Source organism: Adiantum capillus-veneris, chromosome 1 (genome assembly GCF_014529385.1).
Source record: "Adiantum capillus-veneris isolate H3 chromosome 1, ASM1452938v2, whole genome shotgun sequence".
Classification (NCBI taxonomy): Eukaryota; Viridiplantae; Streptophyta; class Polypodiopsida; order Polypodiales; family Pteridaceae; genus Adiantum; species Adiantum capillus-veneris.
The window spans coordinates 187720848-187741816 of record NC_140931.1 but is presented as its reverse complement, the minus strand read 5'-3'; the positions used below and the strand labels follow the sequence as shown (position 1 = coordinate 187741816).

The 20969-nt window shown below is 40.8% G+C and overlaps 1 protein-coding gene across 1 annotated transcript; it reads right to left on the bottom strand.

The window, feature by feature from the left end:
• Nucleotides 1-1623: 1623 nt before the first annotated feature.
• PDS1 (4-hydroxyphenylpyruvate dioxygenase) lies at nucleotides 1624-4205 on the bottom strand. Its single transcript, XM_086524551.1, has 2 exons — nucleotides 2935-4205; nucleotides 1624-1911 (listed from the first exon to the last, which is right to left on the bottom strand). The coding sequence occupies exons 1-2, from the start codon at nucleotides 4074-4076 to the stop codon at nucleotides 1737-1739; spliced, it is 1317 nt and encodes a 438-aa protein (XP_086380677.1). The 5' UTR covers nucleotides 4077-4205; the 3' UTR covers nucleotides 1624-1736.
• Between the last annotated feature and the right edge of the window lie 16764 nt (nucleotides 4206-20969).

Genomic DNA, 20969 nt, shown 5'->3' with positions numbered 1-20969 from the left:
CCAAGTCAGCCTTGACCTTGCTCTTGTCTTTGTCATATGAATGATCTTCTCAGGTTTTGTTTGATTAAACAGCAATGCTGCCATCCCTCCTCTATTGCTCACAATCACTCAACACATCAGAAACACCCTTTAAAGAAGAGTATGGATGAGAAAGTGGAGGAAAAATCGAATGCGTAGTCTCAGGCAACCTTCAGGTAAACTCTTTATTTACAAAATAAAAAAGACCACTGCCACAAAGCAGTTGAAAGGCGCAAATAGTGAAGTATGGGCAACTTGAGGGGCATAAGAGGAGAATGTTTTTTGTCCTAAGAGCAATCCACAAAAGCAAGAAAGCAAGACTGTGAGACCAAAACACCACTAAATACATTAACTACAATCCATAATCCAAAACACCCAAGCTATCCCTTAAAACCTCTCTCTTGATGGGGCCTCTCTCTAGTGGGAAGATGTATCTCTGCTAGATCAAAATGCCTTTGCCTTGCTATGAGATGCCATTGTCTAGATAAAGCATGCAGATCCGTATAACTGTCTTGTGGAAAAAGGACCTTGATGCTTAGAAAGCACTAGGGTTTCATAGCATGTCTTATCTACCAGCCATAGGAAAAATCACATGGCACACCCAAGTGCAAGACAACATAGCAAAGAGGAGATTTCATGTCAATAGTGATGAGAGAGCTCTGCAAAGATGATAGCATATCCCTCAACACGACCGAAGGAAAACTCTATAAATATTTTGTAGCCTGCATTATACCTGTGGTAATTCGCTTTGAAAATTTGAAACAGCATGGTAGGCATGTGTTTGATGGGTGCCAATCCTTTCGTAGAGAAATGGCAAGGTCTCATATAGAGTGATTATCCCACGACAGTTAGGGACCTGTACATAAAATAAAATCCCACAACTTCATCTGCCAAGAGGCTTAAATAAGTACTCTGCTAATAACATGGCTGTCATCTGGAGTGTTTGCACTCCAGAACAGGCTGTAGACGACAAGAGGTCTGAGAAACTTTGCAGACAACAAAAACCTAATCTAAGATAGAGACTTGTTGATATCCCATTACTGAAAATGTTAAGACGGCAACAATGATTCATTGAGGAGTGCCCAAACCTAAGAGAATCTTCATGAAAATGTCCCTCTCTACTCTTACAAACATGTTGTCTTTCTCTGGACATAAGTTGGCCCACAGTTGCAATACTACTTCATTGATTGCATGCTCTCAACCAGCATATGATCAAATCGCTTCTACAAGCAAACCTTGGACCAAGGCTTTGTTAAGATGCTACGAGTAAACACATTTCTGCACTGGCAAATTTGGCTCACAATAAGTGGTTATGCTACAGCTGCCTAAAGTTACCAAGATCAAGGGCCTTTGTGGGCACAGGTGGCATTTCGAGCATGAGGTGAGCAAGGAAGGCAGCGCATACATAAAAATCATCTTGACAGTTGGCGCTAAAGATACATCATTTTACACTCGATAGAAAGAAATAAGCGAGTATAACCATGCACTATAAAATGCTGCCCATCACAAGAAAGTTCTTCAACAGGGAAATCCGATGGGAGAAACAAATCCTGCTTTTGAGACACAAAAGCTCAAGAAATAAAGCAACAAAATACATATTGACAGTTTAAGAATAAAAAACAACTACAATAGTAAACATGATCAATTTTGATTTTAGTTCGGATTTACAAGAGCAAACACCTGAATATTAACTTGACCCTTCCGTGGGTGTAAAAACACTACGAAGATTTCATGGTGACTTCTAATGTCTTTTCATACTCTTCAATTGATTTAAACAACTCAGAGAAATTTCCTTTGCCGAAACCACCACATCCACCTTTCTGCACTAAAGCTCCATCATTGCCAGCTTCCATACAGCCAATGCGCTGGATAATTTCCAAGAAAATTGTAGGTCTGCACAAAAAAGTAGAGAATTATACCAAAGAAACATTTGCCATTCGACAGATAGGACCAATCACATTTCAAACAAATGAGATTTTTAAATTTTTGCTGATTGTAATTCAAACCTTAGAACCAAAACAGATCCCCATTTAACATGCACGAAGACCTCACTAGACAATCACTCAGAATTTCAGGCTTATGCTTTGGCTCACCTAATGATTCCATTAACAGCGATGACATCAGGCAAACAAATGTCGCTTTAGCCTTATACATAAAAGAAAATATTCCAACTGCCTAACAGATAAACATAACCTATCTCATGAAAAAGCAATGCGAAAGGAGAAGCCGTGACCTATTAAGGAAGAGGTTGCCGACAAAGCATTGAGGTGAGGACCATAGTAAACACACAACTTTCTGTACCTTGCATATTAAACATTAGCAGAGTACAGATGCCAAATTCCTTTTAGGGACTGAACATCCGAAGTACTTTTAATTGTATCAAAACCTTCCAAGTTATAAAATACTGGGCCACTAGTAGATATCAAACGGTGTTCAAAATAAGTCCCAATGGAATCTATAGTGAGCTGAGAGAACGCTTTGCCTGCTTGACTTACATATCAAAGGTACATGTCTGTACTACAGCCAGTGTATGAGCAATCTACATAACAAACCGGACCCTCGAGTTGTCTATGCTCTAAATCACACCTAGATGCTATTTACCATGCTGGTTCGTCATTTGCTTATACTTCCTTCAGGGTTTGAATATTGTGGCCCATTTGGTCATCACAGAAAAGAGGACTAACCTTGATGGATTGCTAAAACTATCAAAAATTTAAATACCATGTATAAGTCTCGTGGCTGGATGTGCATAACTCCCACAAGTAACCACACGGATGCATGCACAACAGATCCCCCTTCCCAAAAAAAACCCTTGATGGATCTAGGAAAAGCCCAAATTGACCTTAAATGTAAATCACACAGATGTGTGGAAACCAACTGCAAACATTTCACAAAAGAACAAGTTAATAAGGTTACCTATCCCCCACAGGCTTGGTAAAAATTTGAAGAAGCACCCCTTGGTCGTCTCTGTCCACTAAGATGCCAAGCTCTTCGCATTGAACCATTTGTGACTCTGTCAAAATATCTGCAACCCTGTTCCTGAGGTTACGATAATAAGTGGACGGGGGCTTTGGCATGAAATCGAACCCGCCCAAATGTGTTCTCAGTTGCATTTCCTTGAGAGTGGTGAAGATGTCCTTGGAAAGAAGGGCTAGGTGCTGCAAACCAGGGCCTTCGTTGTATTCAAGATAAGTCTGTATCTGCGATTTGCGCTTTGTTCCAAACACAGGCTCATTGAGTGGAAATAACACCATCTCATTATTGCTTGCAAGAACCATGGAATTCAGCCCACTCTCAGAAGTACCCACATCATCTGCAGTAAATTCTGCAAATTCATGAAAGCCTGTAAAATTGGCTATGTATTGCACATTCTCCGATAGGTTATGTACATTCCCCACTGCATGATCTAGTCGCATGAGCCCGTAGGAAACAGGAGGCGAGTTTACCTTCTCGTACTTGGGCAAGAAAGGACCATCGAACCCATTGAAAAAGCTGACATACCTGAGTACTACATCACCATAGAGCTTGACCTCGGAAACAATAGCCCCAGGGCTCCTGTCAGAGGATGCATCATCAACCCATCTATGAGGCTCATATGCAGGTATTGCTCCATTTGTGACACTGATTCTGAAGGCTTCTTCAGCATCCTCGACGACTACTCCTACAGCACGCACACCAAGGCCGTGTGACTGGAAGAAGCGATGGGCATCCTCGCTGTTCCAGCCAGTATGGGGGGTCTTGCTAGCTGCAACAGCAGCAGCTTCTTCCGAAAGGTCTTTCACCGCAAAACTTGGGTAAGGAGCCGAAAAGGCAAAGATAAGGTCATTGCTCTGCAAGACGTAGCTGCAATAGGTTTGATTACCTGTGGTTTGATCGGACTTTGCGACAAGAGTCATACCCAGACCCCAGGAGAAGCGGCGCCATGTATTGCCAGCGTCTCCGCACCAGTACTCTATGTGGTGGAAGCGATGCACTTTGAAGCGATCGGAGAAGGGGTTCTTGCGCACGAAATTCTTGCAGCCCACAAGAGCAAAAGCAGGCTTGCGGTCGATCGTCATCGTCACGTAGTTCTGGAGCTTCAAGTGGATAGACACACCATGCAAATGAGTCCCGGCTGGGGCGAGCAGTATGAACCCCTCCTCAGTGCTGAGAAGAACCAGAGAGCTACAGAAAGAAAGAAGAAGATGCCAAATTGAAGAGAGATGAACGTCTCCCCTTTAAATACCCGACTCTCGAGGATATGGGCTTTGCTTCGTCAGCAGAAAACAAAATTTCCAAATATTTGCACTTGTGTTCTGTCGTGTACCAAGACTGTTGGTATTTTTGAATAGGTTGGTGAAAATGAAAAGTGAGAGCCCATTGAATAGAGAGGTTGGAGAGTTTGAAGCAATATCAATGCCCATGCCCAATTTTGCAACCCATGGACGGCGGCCTAAGTGTAAAACTTGGGCACTAGCAAAAACCGACCAAGCTTTAGCAAAAATAGATAAGCCTCGACAATCGTGTACTTCACGGCCCTGTAGTGGGAAAGACATTTGATCCCAATAGTCCCTTGGATGATTGGAGCGGTGTAAGCTTTTCCCTTCAGAGAAGACAGGCAGTCTGAACTTGAAGGCGTGGACGCCTTTTGTTTGAATACCACTTCTTCGACAATCGGAAAGAGGCCTTGTGTGGGTGTCAGTGGTCACACTTGTGTTATGAGGGTGTCTCACTCGGCAGACACTACGCGCTTCATTGAGGTGGTGGACGCCTATCTCTCGCTCGAGGGTTAAATATTTTTTATGACTCCATTTCTTGTCAGATGGCCGGCCTCACCTCCCTAGCCATCCTTTCCCGTTCTTAGCCAAATAAAAGGAACGTGCAAGTTTGTAAATGATAAGATTTGAACTCTAACATGCCATGTTAATCACAAATACTCTACTACCTGCTGAAATCCCACTTCTTGAAATTGACACAAAGGTAGTCGGTGCCTATTCACTCAAGATAAAATTGTTAGGAAAATTACCAAATTATCCCTCATATTTGTGGAAATTCTCAAAATACCCTTGTAATTTGAAATTTTTCCAAAATACCCTTGTGCTATTTTCTTACAAGGAATTGCTCCAATTTCGCCAAAGATAATATATAAAAGCGTAAGCACATATTTCTAAAGTTGGTAGCCAAAGACAATCATCCATATATCCAAAATGGTAGCATTTGTGTGTGTTAATATCAAGCTATTTTATCTTTTGAGTCCATAATGCTATTGAGAATCTGCATTTTGACACGCTCAATCTGTTGAATAGAGTGATTTGTATACAAATTGTAAAAGATTACCATTTTTGCCATGTTTTCCTTTATTGTGAGGGGCAGATTGGCAATTTTGAAATATTTCAAGGGCATATATTGGGAATGTTAGTCCAAACTTGAGGGGTATTTTGGTGATTTTTCAAAGCTCGGGGGTATTTTGAGAATTCCACAAATTTGAGGGGTATTTTGGTTATTTTTCCAAAATTGGTTTTGGGCTTGTCCCCTTGTCAGATGGCCAACCTTACCTCCCCCGGCTCCTCGTCCATCTTTCTAGCTCTTAGCCAACTTTTGAATAAGTTGCCACTTTGTTTGTCTTTGGCACAAGAAAACCAAACCCTATGAGGCTTACAAAGCTTGGGCAAGCTAATAACCATGTTCTTGGAAACAATTTCCAAGGTATTATAGAATAGCAACATGGATATGACTAAGCAATAGTGCTATATAATCTGAATAAATTCTCTCATCAAATGTGATAAGCGCTTCGGTGGGATAAAATAATTGACACAAACCTAACTCTGCTAGTTGCAAGTTAAAAGAGAAGGGTTGCATAGTATAAAATTCACCTCCTTGCTAATCATGAGTCGCAACAACATGGCTCTTTCTATCAACTGCTTGGATGATTTCATCATCAAATTAGACTCCATGACCTTTATAAGTTTCTTTGAAGATGGAGCAGAGATTTGTTGAAAATTTAGGCACATGTAGCACATCATTCAAAGTTGTATTGCCAAGTGAGCACAAAAATCATAGGAAACATGGAATAATCGCCAATATGAATGGAAGAAGGGATAGATCAATAGTGCTCCTTATTGTGATAAGTGCATGACAATTAAGAGGATGCCCTACTATCACCAATCTACTTAATGTTGGCCACAACCGCAAGCTTGATGAAGTAAGAGGTGCAACAATCATTGCTTGAGAAGAGAGAGAGAGAGAGAGAGAGAGAGAGAGAGAGAGAGAGGGCAAAAATTCAAATGAACCATTCATGGATAGAAAATGATATAGTATAGCTTGATTATTGAAGTTAAAATGACTACAAGATTGCCTCTTATATAGGCATAGGTTGGAGCTTGTTGCTTACATCCTGGTGGATGAGAGCTCAAGCATCAGCCCAAATGGAGAGAATCAAGTGGAAAACCCGTATGCATGCCTTTAGGGGCTTTTGTGACCTATCTCTTGGCTTCATATGAAAGTGGAACATGTGTGGAAACATCCATGGCCTATGTACTTATGTATGGGCATCATTTTTGATGGCTAGGCATGCATAAGTGGCTAGGGAAAGGCTTCATATAGAGGTGAAAAATATATCACACACTCCAACAAACCTTTCTTTGTGTGTTGTATGTAGCACTCAATAACTATATAGTATCCTTCCCTAGAGAATTTAATAGTAGGGTGTAAGAATCAAATGTCTATCCTAGAGAATTTAACAATAGGAATAGATGAAAATGTGCTACAATGGAAGGCACGACGGCCCTCCAAAATCCCCAAGGAACGTACTCCAAACAATAAAATTACAAATCTCGTACCCGATGTATTGCACAAACACATGATTCACGTCGTACTTGATAATAGAGAAACAAGAGAGAGAGAGAGAGAGAGAGAGAGAGAGAGAGAGAAATAAGATGAAAGAAAATAGGGGAGGTGAATAACATAGACTCTGGGTGCAATCTCCCCCCCCCCCCCCTTGCAAGAGTGAGCATGTCCCTCTTACATGTATTTAATTTATAGAAGAGTTCATGCTCAAAAATGAGTTACATAAGTTCACACTTGGGTATAAAATAGTCATGGCCTGTAAAGAGCTCAATATAACAATTAATAGTTGTCTACATCTCAAGTTATAAATGAACCATAAAATACTAAGGATTGCCACGAAATCCAATATATGGTGGCAATTTTATACTGAAAATAACTGCTATCGCCTTATTGTTCAGCACATTCCAGTCACTAATCTGCTCACACAACACCCGACAAGTGATCATACTCCATAATTCAGATCATTATTGCAATGCTTCATCAAAATATTAAATATTTCACAAATAAATCATCAAAATATCCCTTTCATTACATACCCCGGGGTTGAAAGACAATTGTCCTCAATAATTACTAAAACCAAACTAGCGACAATGGTGGCCAGCCATTGGTAGAGTGGTCTAGTAATTGGTGTTGCCTAAATCGGCGGATCTACACCAATGGACGTGCTGCCTAAATCGGCGGATCTGCACTTTGAAGTTCGTGTTGCCTAAATCGGTGAATCTACACCAGAAGAGAGGCACTGCCTAAATCAGCGAATCTGTGTCTCTAGGTGTGTGGTATATGCAAGTATCAGTTGATGGTAGTGCGGACGTAGCGATTGTTCAGAAATCCATTGATACTCTTTCAAAGAATGATTTTTGTATTTTACCAAATATCTTCTGTATTGGTTTCCTGTGCAAGTAGCGGTCATGTCATGATCTAAAATGATTTTGAGAGTCAAAATTTCTTTGTCATCCTCAATTAAGGGGGGGTCACCTGTGGAAGGAGTATCAGGAATAAGTCCCTTATGTGGTCTCAACATACTAACATGGAAGGAGTTTTGTATTTTCCAATGTGAGGGAATACCCAAGCGAAATGCATTGTCATTTATCTATTGAAGGATTTTGAATGGACCATAAAATCTAGGGGCCAATTTTACTTTGGGATGTTTTTCTACGCTTTTCAAACGACGCTTTTCAAGCGTCGTTTTTCTATTCTAAGCCAATAAGGTTGTTTTCTTTAAAAGGTGCAAGTCTTCGTTTCTAGTTGGCTTGTGCAATGTATCTTTGTTGTGCTCGTTTAATGCAAGTTGTGGCTGCTTGTAAAATGTGTGTGTGGTCTCTTGCTAAAGTGTCAGCCGTGCAGACATCAGTGCTAGTAGTGGAGACAGGGATGTCATAAAATCTAATATCTAACTAACCCAAATGATTTTCTCATATTAAATTGATCACTTAATGTGGGAGAATAAACGGGAACAAGTGTTAAGATATAGGTATGTGCTTTTAGATCTATCTCAACACGGGGCCAATGTAAAGGGGCCCAAAAGGGAGATGGTCTATCAAAGAGCAAGGCTAACCAATGGAGCATAAGACCTTAGGGTTAGCTTCATTGAAGACCTCCAATAAAGGTGTGTAAAAGTCCTTTTGACCTTAAGTAAGCTAGGGCTGATTGAGGTGGGAACCCGGCCCAAGCTCGAGGTGCTTGTCCTGCTTGAGGTGCTTGTCATGCTTGAGGTGTTTTTCATGCTTGAGGTGCTTGATTAAGATGCTTGAGGTGCTTGACTGGCTCCATGCTTGAGGTGCTTGACTTGCTGCATGATTAAAGTACTTGAGGTGCCTTGAGAAGCTTGCCTGAGATGCTTGTGGGAACCCCCCTAGTTCAAGTGCTTTGTCATGCTTGGTGAGTAAGGTGCTTGATCACCTAAAAGTCAAAAGCATTCCTACAAGAGGGGGGGCGAGCCCTTTTCCTAGGGCCTAGAGAGAGAACACCCACTCACACACACAAGGGAAGCCCATCTTGAAGAGGCAGCAAGGACACATGTCAGGCCCCTACCCATGTTACCTTCATGTGTTGCTTGAAGCCTATTGGCTAGGCTTCAAAGGGGTCCAATGATAAATTACATGAATTATCTAATTGTTTTAGCATTTATCAAGTCCTCTCTCTCAAAGGGGAAAGGGGGACACTTGTCCCAAGGCTACCCATGTTGCTTGTAATGGCTCCTGCTTGTGATTGGCTAGGCCTGGAGGGGTCCAATGAGCTTCAGGCATGAGCTACAAGGGGGGGTCGACCCAAGCAAGCTAGGGGGGTGCCTAGGGGGTATACTCACCCACACACACTCACAAGCACTCTCATTGTGTGATATGCAAAGTGCAAGAGCTCCCTCTCCAAGGAAGTAGAGGTTGAGAGCCTACACCAACACTCTTGGCTATGGAGTGCAAATCCAACCAAGAGCCATGCTTCAATGCTTAAGCTTGCCATCTCCTTCTTCTTCATTACTATGCTATTATGTATACTAGCAACAAGAGTATGATAAGTGAGGAACTAATTCTTTCTCCTACGAAATGTTTCTTCTTCCTCTTCCCTACCCTCATTCCCTGCTAGCTCTCTCCACCTTCGAAGGTGTTTGAGGTCTTGGGACTGAGGCTTGGGATAGTTAAAGCTTTCTTCAAGTTTATGTTATGTTTGTGGTGCATGAAGCCTTCCATCTTCATGGCATCACCTAGGTCACAAGGAACACAAAGACTGTATTGTAACAAGTCTCTCTTTATGGGAGAAATCATAATACAAATGCCTATTGGAGGGGGGACCGGCTCCACATAAATCCGGTCCTCAATTGTTGTCATGTTCTCTAAACTCTCTCTCTTGCAAAAGTATTGTCTATGCCAAGTTAACTAATTGCTATGATTATGTTGCTATCTTCAATTATGTCTACCCGCTATGCTCACAAAATCATTTCTTGAAAGTACTCTCATTAAATTCCGCTATTCTCAAATTGAATAGGCAAATTCCATTACAGGGACATGGAGTTTCTTCCCATAGATAATTTCAAAGGATGCACTGTTTGTGGAGGAGTGAGGGGTGTTATTGTAAGAAAATTGAAGAATAGGTAGGTGTTGGTCCCAATTTGCAGTGTTTTCAGTGGTATAAGATCTAAGGAGGTCTATAATGGTGATGTTCGTGGCTTCTGTTTGACCATTACTTTCAAGTTGAAATGCAGATGTGAAATCCATTGTAGAGCCTAAGTTTTTGGCTAGGGCGACCCCGAAGTGATTGCAAAAGCGGCCATCTCGATATGAGAGAATGACCTTGGGAAGCCATGATAAGAGAGGATGGGTTTGAGGAAAAGGTGTGCAGCATGTGGTGCAAACAATGTCTTTTTGCAAGGTATAAAGTACGCTTGTTTGCTAAAACAGTCAACTATGGTCCATATCATAGCATTGTGTGAGGATGTGGTGGGAAGTCCTGTGATAAAATCCATGGAGATTTGTTCTCAAGGGCCAGCAGGGATAGGGAGAGGCATTAAAAGACCATAAGATTTACCATGACGATATTTAACTCTTTGACATATCAAGCATTCTGAAACAAATTTTCTGATATCGTGCTTCATTTCGGGCCAGAAAAATGATCTTGACATGTAGTGAGTGTAGATTGAATTCCTTGGTGACCCATATATGGTGGTGCATGCATTTCAATCATTGCTAGTTCCTCAAAGGGTGTTGTGATGCATAGCTTTTGCTAAAAATAAAGATAACCATTTGCCAAAGTATAGTGTTCAAAGGGAGAACCATTATTGTGATGTATTTCAAACCAAGCACGTGAGAAATGTGGATCTTGACCATATGTGTTAGGCATAGATGAAATGATTTCACATCACTCACAGGAATGTCATGCAAATAAATATGCTTGATTTTATCAAAGACACGTGAATGAGTAACAGAAAGAATATTTACTTCAGGTTTTCTACTTAATGCGCCTGCTACTACATTCGCTTTACTTGGTTGGTATTGTATCATGGGATGGAAATTTTGAATGAAACTGGCCATTTGATTTGACGATCAAAAATGGTGGATTGAGTAAGCATGTGTTGAATGGACTGTTGGTCGTTCTTGATTAGAACTTCAGAGCCCATAAGATAGTGTTTCCAAATGTCTAGAGCATGGATGCCTGCTAGTAGTTCTTTATCATATGTGTTGTGTTTGGTTTCAGATGGTTTGATTTTTTGACTTTCTAAGGCAAGTGGGTGATCATTTTGCATTAAGACTGCGCCACTAGCGTTTGTAACAACTACAAAGAAGGGGTTGTGTGAAGTCAGGCCATTGTAGAATGGGGGCATGTGTGAGGAGATATTTGAGAGTGTCAAATGCCTTTTGTTGTGTGGGGCCCCAATTGAATGGTACTTTTTAGAGACTTTTTGACGAAGTAAAGTGGTCATCGATGATGCAATGTGTGGGAAGTTTTTGACAAATTTTTTATAAAATCCATCTAAGCCTAGAAATGGTTTGATGTTATGCACAGATTTGGGGATAGGCCATGTTTTAATAGTGTCAATCTTTTGAGGGTCAACAAATATGCCTCTTTCAAAGACTACATGGCCCAAATAATCAATGTGAGTTTGGAAAATGTACTTTTGTCAGGATTTTCAAACAATAAGTGCTCATGCAATAGCTCAAAGACAATCTGTAGATGATTTTTGTGCTCGTGCTCATCATGATTGAAAATCGAAATGTCATCAAAGAACACAATAACAAAGTCTTGATAATCAAGAAAGATTTTGTTCATCATCCTAGCAAATGTGGCAGGTGCACTTGTGAGACCAAATGGTAAAACAATACTCATAATGACCAGACTAGGTACGAAATACAGTTTCAAAAATGTCATTGGGGTGCATATGGATCTGATGGTATCCTGAATTCAAGTCAATTTTGCTAAATAGTTTCGCTCCTCGTAAGAGATCTGGGAGGTCGTCTATACGTGGGATGGGATAGCGATTTTTGACAGTGACCTTGTTTAGTGCTTGGTAGTCTATGCACATGCAAAAAGTGTTGTTTTTCTTGTGGACTAGAAGAATTGGGGCACCAAAAGGGGATGCACTAGGACGGATGAGGCCCTTGTCTAGGAGTTTGGTGATTTTTTTTTGGATTTCTTGTTGGTGCAAGGGACTATGTCTGTATGGTGCTCTGTGTGGAGGTTGTGAGCCTGGAAAATGTTTAATTTTATGATCTAATTCACCTCAAGAGGGTGGGAGGGAAGGGGGGAAATCATCCACAAATCAATCATTATAATGTGAGAGAAAATCATTATGTGTGTGAGATACAGACAGTTGTGTGTGCTCCACTTCAGTAACAAATATCATGTATGCTTTGTCATCCTTTCGTAGTGCACATTTTGCTTATGTGGGTGATATCAAGGGGAACATAGCAAGTGATGTATCAACAAAAAGCGAAATACATTTGCCATTGAAAGTGAAATTCATTGTGTATGTGCGATAGTCAATTTGTGGATTATGTTGGTGATGGAAAGGCATGCCCAAAATGATATCAATGGATTTCAATGGTGCAATTAAAAAGTCACGTTATTCTGTGTAATCACCAATAGTAATTGTGAGAGATTTAATTTCACGTGTGCAATTGTACCTAGTTCCTTGAAAAGCACATTTTACTTTGTATGCAGATGGTGTCGTGGTTAAATTCAATTTTCTAACCAATTTTTCAGAAATAAAATCGTGTGAGCTACCATCATCATGTAAAATAGACACACCTGAATCTTGAATTTTACCTGCTTGACGGAGCAAAAGCATGAATTGGAATTGGCTTACCTGGTACGTTGCAATTGTCCAATCAGCCATGGCGTCATCGAGGGGTTTTGGTTCTTCTTCAATGTTGTTTACTCGAGCTGTGGGTTGGAGGGTTCGGGTGGACGATTGTTGGTTCAGGTGGCTTCAACATGGCCGTATTGGCGGCACTTGAAACACCAGACAACATTGAGATGTGAAGGTGGATTGAAATGATGATGTGTGTTTCAATTTTGATGTGCAGTGTGTGTGGGTGTAACGGTGGAACTGTGTTGTGGACGATGATTATTTTGGTGACTAGGAGGAAAAGGGGGTGGACGATTTTTTGTGTAATTATTTGTGCAAGGGTTTGAAGTATACATGTTGAAATTATTACCGTTGCGATTGTGGTTTCGGTTGTTGTTACCCCATTGACTGCGAGGTTGACATTTGGGACGATTGGGGTTGCGCGTGTTGTGCACTTCATGGACGATAGAGTTGATTTCTTTCTCAACATCATAGGCCAAGGATATAGCTTCATAAAGAGACGTCAGTTTGAGAGAATTGAGTTTTGATTGTATACCATTGGGAAGGCCATCTTCATATTTGCATTGGAGAGAGTCTGCATACACTTCTTCTACCATACGGAGGAGCAAAAGACGTTCCCAGAAGCGATCGGTGTAATAGGAGATATGGTCTTCTTGCATCCAAGAGAATTTGGCCCAAGCACGACGAGCGTCAAGGCCAAACTAAGGGGGTAGGAAGGAATCTTTAAAAGTTGTCCCAAATTGATGGTGGTTCTACTGTTTTGCAAAGTACACTCCACCAAAGAGAAGCTTGACCAGAGAGATGATTAGTAGCACATTTAATTTTATCTTCTTCAGTGAAAGATTTGCCCGTGAAATAATCGTCGAATTGAGTTAGCCAAGAGAGCACAATTTTGCCAATTTTGCGGCCATCAACCTTGAAAAAGGAAAATGATTTTTGACTTATCCTTGTGTCTTTGTGAGATTGTTGAGCATCATATGGGGCCTTCAAAATTTTGATTATACGTTCATCTTCATTGTCGTCATCGCGCGATCTTTTCTGATCATTTGCTGCAAGGCGCTGATTTGCAACGTTTAATTCCTGTTGCAATAAGAATACTTGTTGCTCCAAGGTCGGTGCCAGGAGAGGTGAATCAGTGGTCCAATCAGAAGGGTTACTAGCACTATTCATCTCCATCACGAGAGGGGAAATTAATAATCAAGTTGATTTGTTGCAAATCGTGATCTAGAGTTGAGAATTTCCATCGACTAAATTCGATGATTCAGATGATGCATTGTCTGATGATGGAGTAAAAAAGCTCGTAAGCCCACCTCCAAGTGCCGCGGAGCTCCCTATATAGAATCATAGACACGATGTTGTTGATGTAGAACCGTTGTAGTTGTGTGGGGCGTTGTTGGTGCAGCGGTGGGGCAATCGATTATTAGTTGTTTATGGATGCAACATATTGGATCTCTCATGTACGGGTGATAAGCAGGGTGAGATTAACAAAGAGCGTAGCTATTGCTGATGGCAATCAAGAGGGATGGAGTCTGTGAAGATTCAAGGTAAATGTCAAGCGTAGGGAGGGTGTGTGTGTGTGTGTACAAACTCTTGAGTCATCATCAGGTGTGTGCAGCCTCATCAATATCCCTCTTCTGTAGATAGTTGTGCTAGAAGAGAGTAAAGAAGAGGCATATTTTGTATCGCCATGGGGAGACTAGCTCAAAAAAGAATAAAAATTAAGAAGGTAATAGACTCCCTGGTAATTGGGAGGGGGCACCATAATTAGGTGTGTATCATATGCAACAGATGAGAGGGAGAGAGAGAGAGAGAGACAGCCAGAAAGTGATTTCAGAGAGCATAAAAACCATTTTCTGCAGCTTTTTGGTAGTCACTAACTGCGAGACAGAGAGAGAGTGAGCTCGCATGGCCGTGTGTATGTGTGTGTGTGTGTGTGTGTGTAGCCATTGTTGTGGTCACCAACTAGAGAGAGAGAGAGAGAGAGAGAGAGAGAGAGAGAGAGAGAGAGAGAGAGAGAGAGAGACAGAGAGAGATTTTGGTGGCTACTGTATGAGAGGGAGGGGGGTTGGTTGTTAGCCATGGTAAGCGAGAGAGAGACAATTAAACTGTGGTTGGCATGCGAGGGAGAGAGAGAGAGATGATTGGCAAATTGAGTGCTGCACAGCCTTGGATGGGTAGGGGCTGGAGATAACCCATTGTTCTGCATCATGCAGTAGATCAATTGCGCCAGGTGCATGCATTGCAGCACTGTGTGTGGGGATGATTTTGCCCAACCAAAAAAAACACATGCAACACTCGCTAGTGGATAGCCAAAAAATATCGCAATTCCTGGTTGGGAAGGGATAGCGCTTTTTGGGGGTGGAAAACGAGAGAGAGAGAGAGAGAGAGAGAGAGAGAGAGAGAGAGAGAGAGAGAGAGAGAGAGAGAGAGAGAGAGAGAGAGAGAGAGAGAGAGAGAGAGAGAGAAATTGTTCTGACAGCATCCGCATGAGGCATATTGCAATTTTCTAGAGTGAGAGGGAGTCGTCCACAGTCGAAGCCCGTTCAAGATGTCTTGTGTGTGCGCTGCTAGCACTCCCAAGGGCCGCATGGTGGGATGGTGAAAGACACTATTTTTTTTCCGATGTTCAGTTTGAAAATGCCAAAAATGCAGCAGCACCGGCTTTGCTTACTTAAGCTACTCCCATGGTTTTGTTTGGGGTGATTTCTCGTGGGCCGTAGGCTCCTCACTGCGGTCTTGTGGTGTGGGCTTTGTCTCCACTTTCTTCATGTTTTGCTAATCTAGGCTAAGTTTCATGATCTCATCTCATTTGTAAAATGGTTCATGCCATCGAGTATTACATTAATTGACACAGATTAATGAAAGTAAAATAATTAATAAAAATAACTTAGCTCCAGTTGCTATAATCCTTTTCCTCCATAATAAACCCATGATGAAGAGCATTGGCCTACGATCTAATACCAATGCTACAACAAAAGGCGCGACGGCCCTGCAAAATCCCCAAGGAACGTACTCCAAACAATAAAATCACAAATCGCATACCTGACGTAACATGATTCACGTCGTACGCAATAAGAGAGAAATAGAGAGATAGATAGATAGATAGATAGATAGAGAGAGAGAGAGAGAGAGAGAGAGAGAGAGAGAGAGAGAGATAAGATGAGAGAAGATAGGGGAGGTGAATAACATAGATGTTGGGTGCAATCTCCCCCCGTGCAAGAGTGAGCATGTCCCTCTTGCATGTATTTAATTTATAGAAGAGTTCATGCTCAAAAATGAGTTACATCAGTTCGTACTTGGGCGTAAATAGTCATGGCTCGTAAAGATCTCAATAAAACAATCAATAGCTGTCTACACCTCAACTTCTAAATGAGCCATAAAATACTAAGGATTGCCACGAAATCCAATGGTGGCAGTTTTATTCCGAATAAGTGCTATCGGCTTATTGTCTAGCATGTGCCAGTCACTAATTTTCTCACACAACACCGACAAGTGATCATATTCCATAATTCAAATCGTCATTTCAATGCTTCATCAAAATATCAAATATTTCACAAATAAATCATCAAAATATCAATTTCATTACAAAATGCCTCCCCTTGATAAGTGTTTTTCATCAAGGTTTTGTCAGCAAAAGTTGGTGCTTCAGAGTATGTCATCGATGTATCAAGTGTTGGCCTCACCATTCTTTGTTGTTACAGTCTTTCGATGCCATACTGATTTTGCCTTTGTTGTTGGACTTTCCACCTTGATCTCTGTCTTTGAAGTTGCTTATGCTAAATTCTTTGTGTTTGTAGAAACAAAATTTTGATGAGTGTCTGCTCTTTCTACATATGTTGCATGAGTGATCTTGTAGCAATCCTTTGGCAAATGGCTGCTTCTTCCATACTGTTGGCATTGCTTCCTTTTGCTACGAGTGACTGCATATGCACCATTAGAGGTTCCTTCAATGCTTTTTTCATTTTCTTGGTCTCTTCTTGAAGTGAATTGATGATGCTTTCAAAGCTTGGGATTGGTTCTTTTTCTTTTAGGACGGTCACTAATTGATCAAGCACTTCGGAGAGAGCTTTTAAAGAACTGCTATCTTGTCCTCTTCATCTACAAGTGACTTGATATAAACTCGGAGCCCCCCCCGGGGGGGGGTTCACTATGTATAAGTTGTGTATATCATGTGTGTTCAAGGACTATTTCTAAAACTCTGTATCTCTGAATTAAAAAAATATATAATAGACCCTTGTAAATGTTTTCCAATTTCATTTTATTGTACCCTTGTGTATGTAAACATTGATGAAAAAGAAATTTAATAACCCCTTCTGTTGCACTCAAGTGATAGTCACATAATTATTAGGTGAACCCCCCCCCCCCCCACAACTCCAAGGATATAAACCAATTGCAAGTACTCTTTAGCCTGTTGATGAGGCTAGAGAAATCCTCTCCTTCTTTCGTCATTAAACCATAAAATTGCATTTTAAGTGAGATTTTAGATTGGTTTGCTTTAGCACGAAACATACGTTCTAGTGTTTGCCAAGCATTAATTGCACTGATAGCTTCATCCAAGTACTACACAAAATTAGCATCAATTGTAGTGAGGATTACCCCAAGTGTCTACTCATGTTTTCTTCGAAGCGCATCTCTCGCTACTCGAACTAGCCTCAGAGCTCGGTTACCCGTCTCATCTCAAACCGCTACGTCATTAACTATGCCCACCTACAATAGCCAACTCCAACTGCTCAGCGATACAGCCTCACCATAACCCTCTTCCAACACCAATTCAGCCTTTGACATGTTGCATATTCTCGGGTTTGACCTGCTGCATCATCGCTTATCCTCTACATTGACCACCTCCATAAGCCCTCCCACATCACAGCGCCACCTCTAATAGAGTCCCCGGACCCAGCTCTTGATCAACCCCTCGCCTGAGCTCTGTAGAAAATGTTTATTCAACGGCCTCCCGGTTTTCTCTACTCCATAGCCTCTACAATCTATTATCAATCACGATTTAAAATCCTTTAATAGTTCAAGCTTTTGAGTTTTAAGGCTAGTTTTTTGTGCCCATTTTATAGAGTGCCTTAGGGCACTGTTCTATGCGATATATACTTTGCCTCAAAGCCAAGGATTCAAAAGCCTTGAAACTCACATAGTTGAAAGCTATCCAGGCATTCAAGTAAGGATTCAAGCATTAAGTTTGGAAGGCATTCCCACGGGCAGTCAGAAGTCAAAGTAGAAGATATTTTATCACCAACTTGGCTCATTGTGAAGAGTGACTTCACTTTGTGAAGTGGTGCTTCACAATCACTGTGACAGATGATCACCTATACTCACTTGCAATCGGCGTATATGTATGCTCAATCCACCATGTATGAATCACATGTGCATTAAGCTCACATTGAAATGTATGTTTACACATGTATCTTTGAGGATAACTTTATGAACATGCCAACATATGCAAGAGGACTAGACTCTGCCATGATACATGGTAAGGCCTTCCTCATGAGGCATCAAATTGCGCACACATGGACACTCACAACATTTGAAATATATATGTGTATTATACTCCACTTATGAAAATTGCATCCTCAACACAATGGACCAATGAAGATCCACATCGACATGAAAACCAAAAAAATGAAGATGAACACGCAAACAAGGATCACATTACGCTAAGGATGAACCATTAATCCCTACACACTAAAACTACCCCATGCCACTTGCATGATGTATCCAAATGTGAGCAAAATATGATGTATCCAATTTGAGAAGAACCGTGTTTATGCATCCAAATGTGAGCCCATGAGCCGACCTAAGGAAGCCTTGTATGACCCATGACCTGTTGAATCCATTGAGATCCAAGCATGATGTATATTAGGCAATCCTAGGATGAAATCAGGTTTAAGGGAGTGATTTCTAGGGTTTAAACCTACTTCCATCCTATGCTTATGTGAACTACCCCTAATGGTGCTACTCTCACACACTCTAGTGGGAAGTAACCCTACACTTTGCATGACTACCTATGTGCCACCTACATGCCACTACTCTCACCTAAGAGTGCCCTCCTATGCCATGTATTAGCACATGCGGCTCAACATGTGGCTTGTGGCTACACTCTCATACTGCTATAAAAGCACACAACTCATTGTACAAATTATGTGCATCCTATAAATATACTTATTTTGTGTTATTTTGCACTTTAATTGCTTACATAATTTTTAAATTAGCATGTTAACTTAATGTTTTAATTATGAATGCAACTAATCATTATTCGCCTTAATTGAGACTTGCAATGAGGGCGAGGAATCTCATGGGTGTGGCTGTTCACTTGCAGCGACCAGTAGTCATAGGCAATTGGAGCCGCTTTGATCGGCAAATTTTTTTTTTGTAGGTTTTCTTGTCAGTGCCTGTCCATTCACAGACTCGCCTAAGCTATAGGGCACACTAGGTTTTTGTTTCAAATGTGCTTTCTATCCCTTTCCCAAAATAGTTTTGGTGATTTGAACTCGATATATTCCACACCAAATGACGATGTTTTGGGTGAGTTGACCACGAGCCCATGCACTTTTGGGTGTCCTCTTCCTGAAACAATGCTCGAAAAGGATTTCTTTCCAAAAACTTGGCAGACCTACATGTAAGAGATAGGAGAGGTAAATTGACTAAATTTGATGACTTTTGCACTAAATACACTAATTTTCTCTAGATTTTGTAGATTTTATCACCTTCAAATTTAAAACTTAAAGGTAAATCTCAAAATTTGTAGGTGGGATTACACTAAACTTAGGTTTTTTTTAGCATTACCTAAAAATAAGGTCTCTTACGCTTTTTACAACTATGAAACAAAGACAAAGTACACCCAAGATTGATGACAATTGTAGAGGCAACAAATGAGGTCCAAATGTGAATCTTAGGAGCTCATTAGAAAGGCCTCATTGCAAGCTTCTTCCAAGAAGGAGATTTATGCAAGATGGCAATCAAATGGAATGATTCTAATGCGCCTAAGTTGACTAAAAATTGAGCTTTATTAATGCAAGAAGAGGCTTGATTATGGTCCTAAGTGAAAATTAATGAAGCCTAGAACTAATTAGGATACTAATGATAAAAGAGTAGTGGCTCAAGAGCTCAACGACTCAAAGAATTGCTCAAACTAATCATTACAGCTCTAACTAGGAATAGGGCATGTAGAGGAGAAAGTAGAGGTTAATACTAAAGATCTAATAAGATAATTAGAAACCATTTATCATGCTTAAGGATCTGATACCAACTTTATAGTTATGGAAAAAATTTAAATGAACCATTCATGAATAGAAATGACATAATAGAGTGTGATTATTGAAGTTGAAAATGACTATGAGAGTTCCACTTCTATAGGCATAGGCTAGAGCTTGTTTCTCACATCATGTATGAGGTACTGTGATTGAGCTCAAGGATTAGTTAAAATGGAGAGAATCAAGTGGAAAACCCATATACGCCCTTTTAGGGGCTATTTTGACCTATCTCTTAGCTTCATATGCAAGTGGAACATGTGTAGAAACACCCATGGGCTATGTACCTATGTATGGGCATCATTTGGGATGGCTAGGCATGCATAAGTGGCTAGGGAAAGTCTCCATATAGAGGTGAAAATATGTCACATGATCCAACAACAATGAATGACCTTGCTCTAAGATAGGGAGGTACTGCTCTTCACTTGTATACATACAAAGTTGTTGATCCTTACCGTCGCACTTGTAAAGTTTATCCCATACAAAGCATAATTTATTGCTTCAATATCAATGGCCTTTCACCTACTTTTGGGTAGTGTTTCTTGAAATTTTTTTGTTAAACAGATGCTACATACTATTTTCTCCATTTAGGCATGACCATAGCTTGAAACAAGATAGCCGATGGTATTGGGGGTACTTGTTTGACATTGGTCACAGTACTCAACAAAACTATGCATGTCTTGTTTCAAGGTTGGTCAATAGACTCCTCCTTGCCATCTTAATCGCTTTATTGTTTTATTGTACGCAGAATGGAGTCCAGGTATGGTAGAATTAGCCATCCTTAGATAGAAAACGTGCTCATGGGAATCAATGCAAGGCTCTAAACCCCATCTAGATTCTTTCAATAAAATCTACCGACAACTAATAAAGGGTTTTTTCTTTATCAACCATGGGCTTATAGGCAATGATATGGTTGTATCGAATGCGGAAAAGTTAAAATCTTCGATGACCATTTTAGTATCATCTCAAGAGAGAAAGGTAAGAATTTAGAAGATAATCTTCCATTCCATTTGGGGCTTCACCCATGGGGCTTCACCCAATGTAACTCTGGATAGGTGGTTAGTCCATACATATGT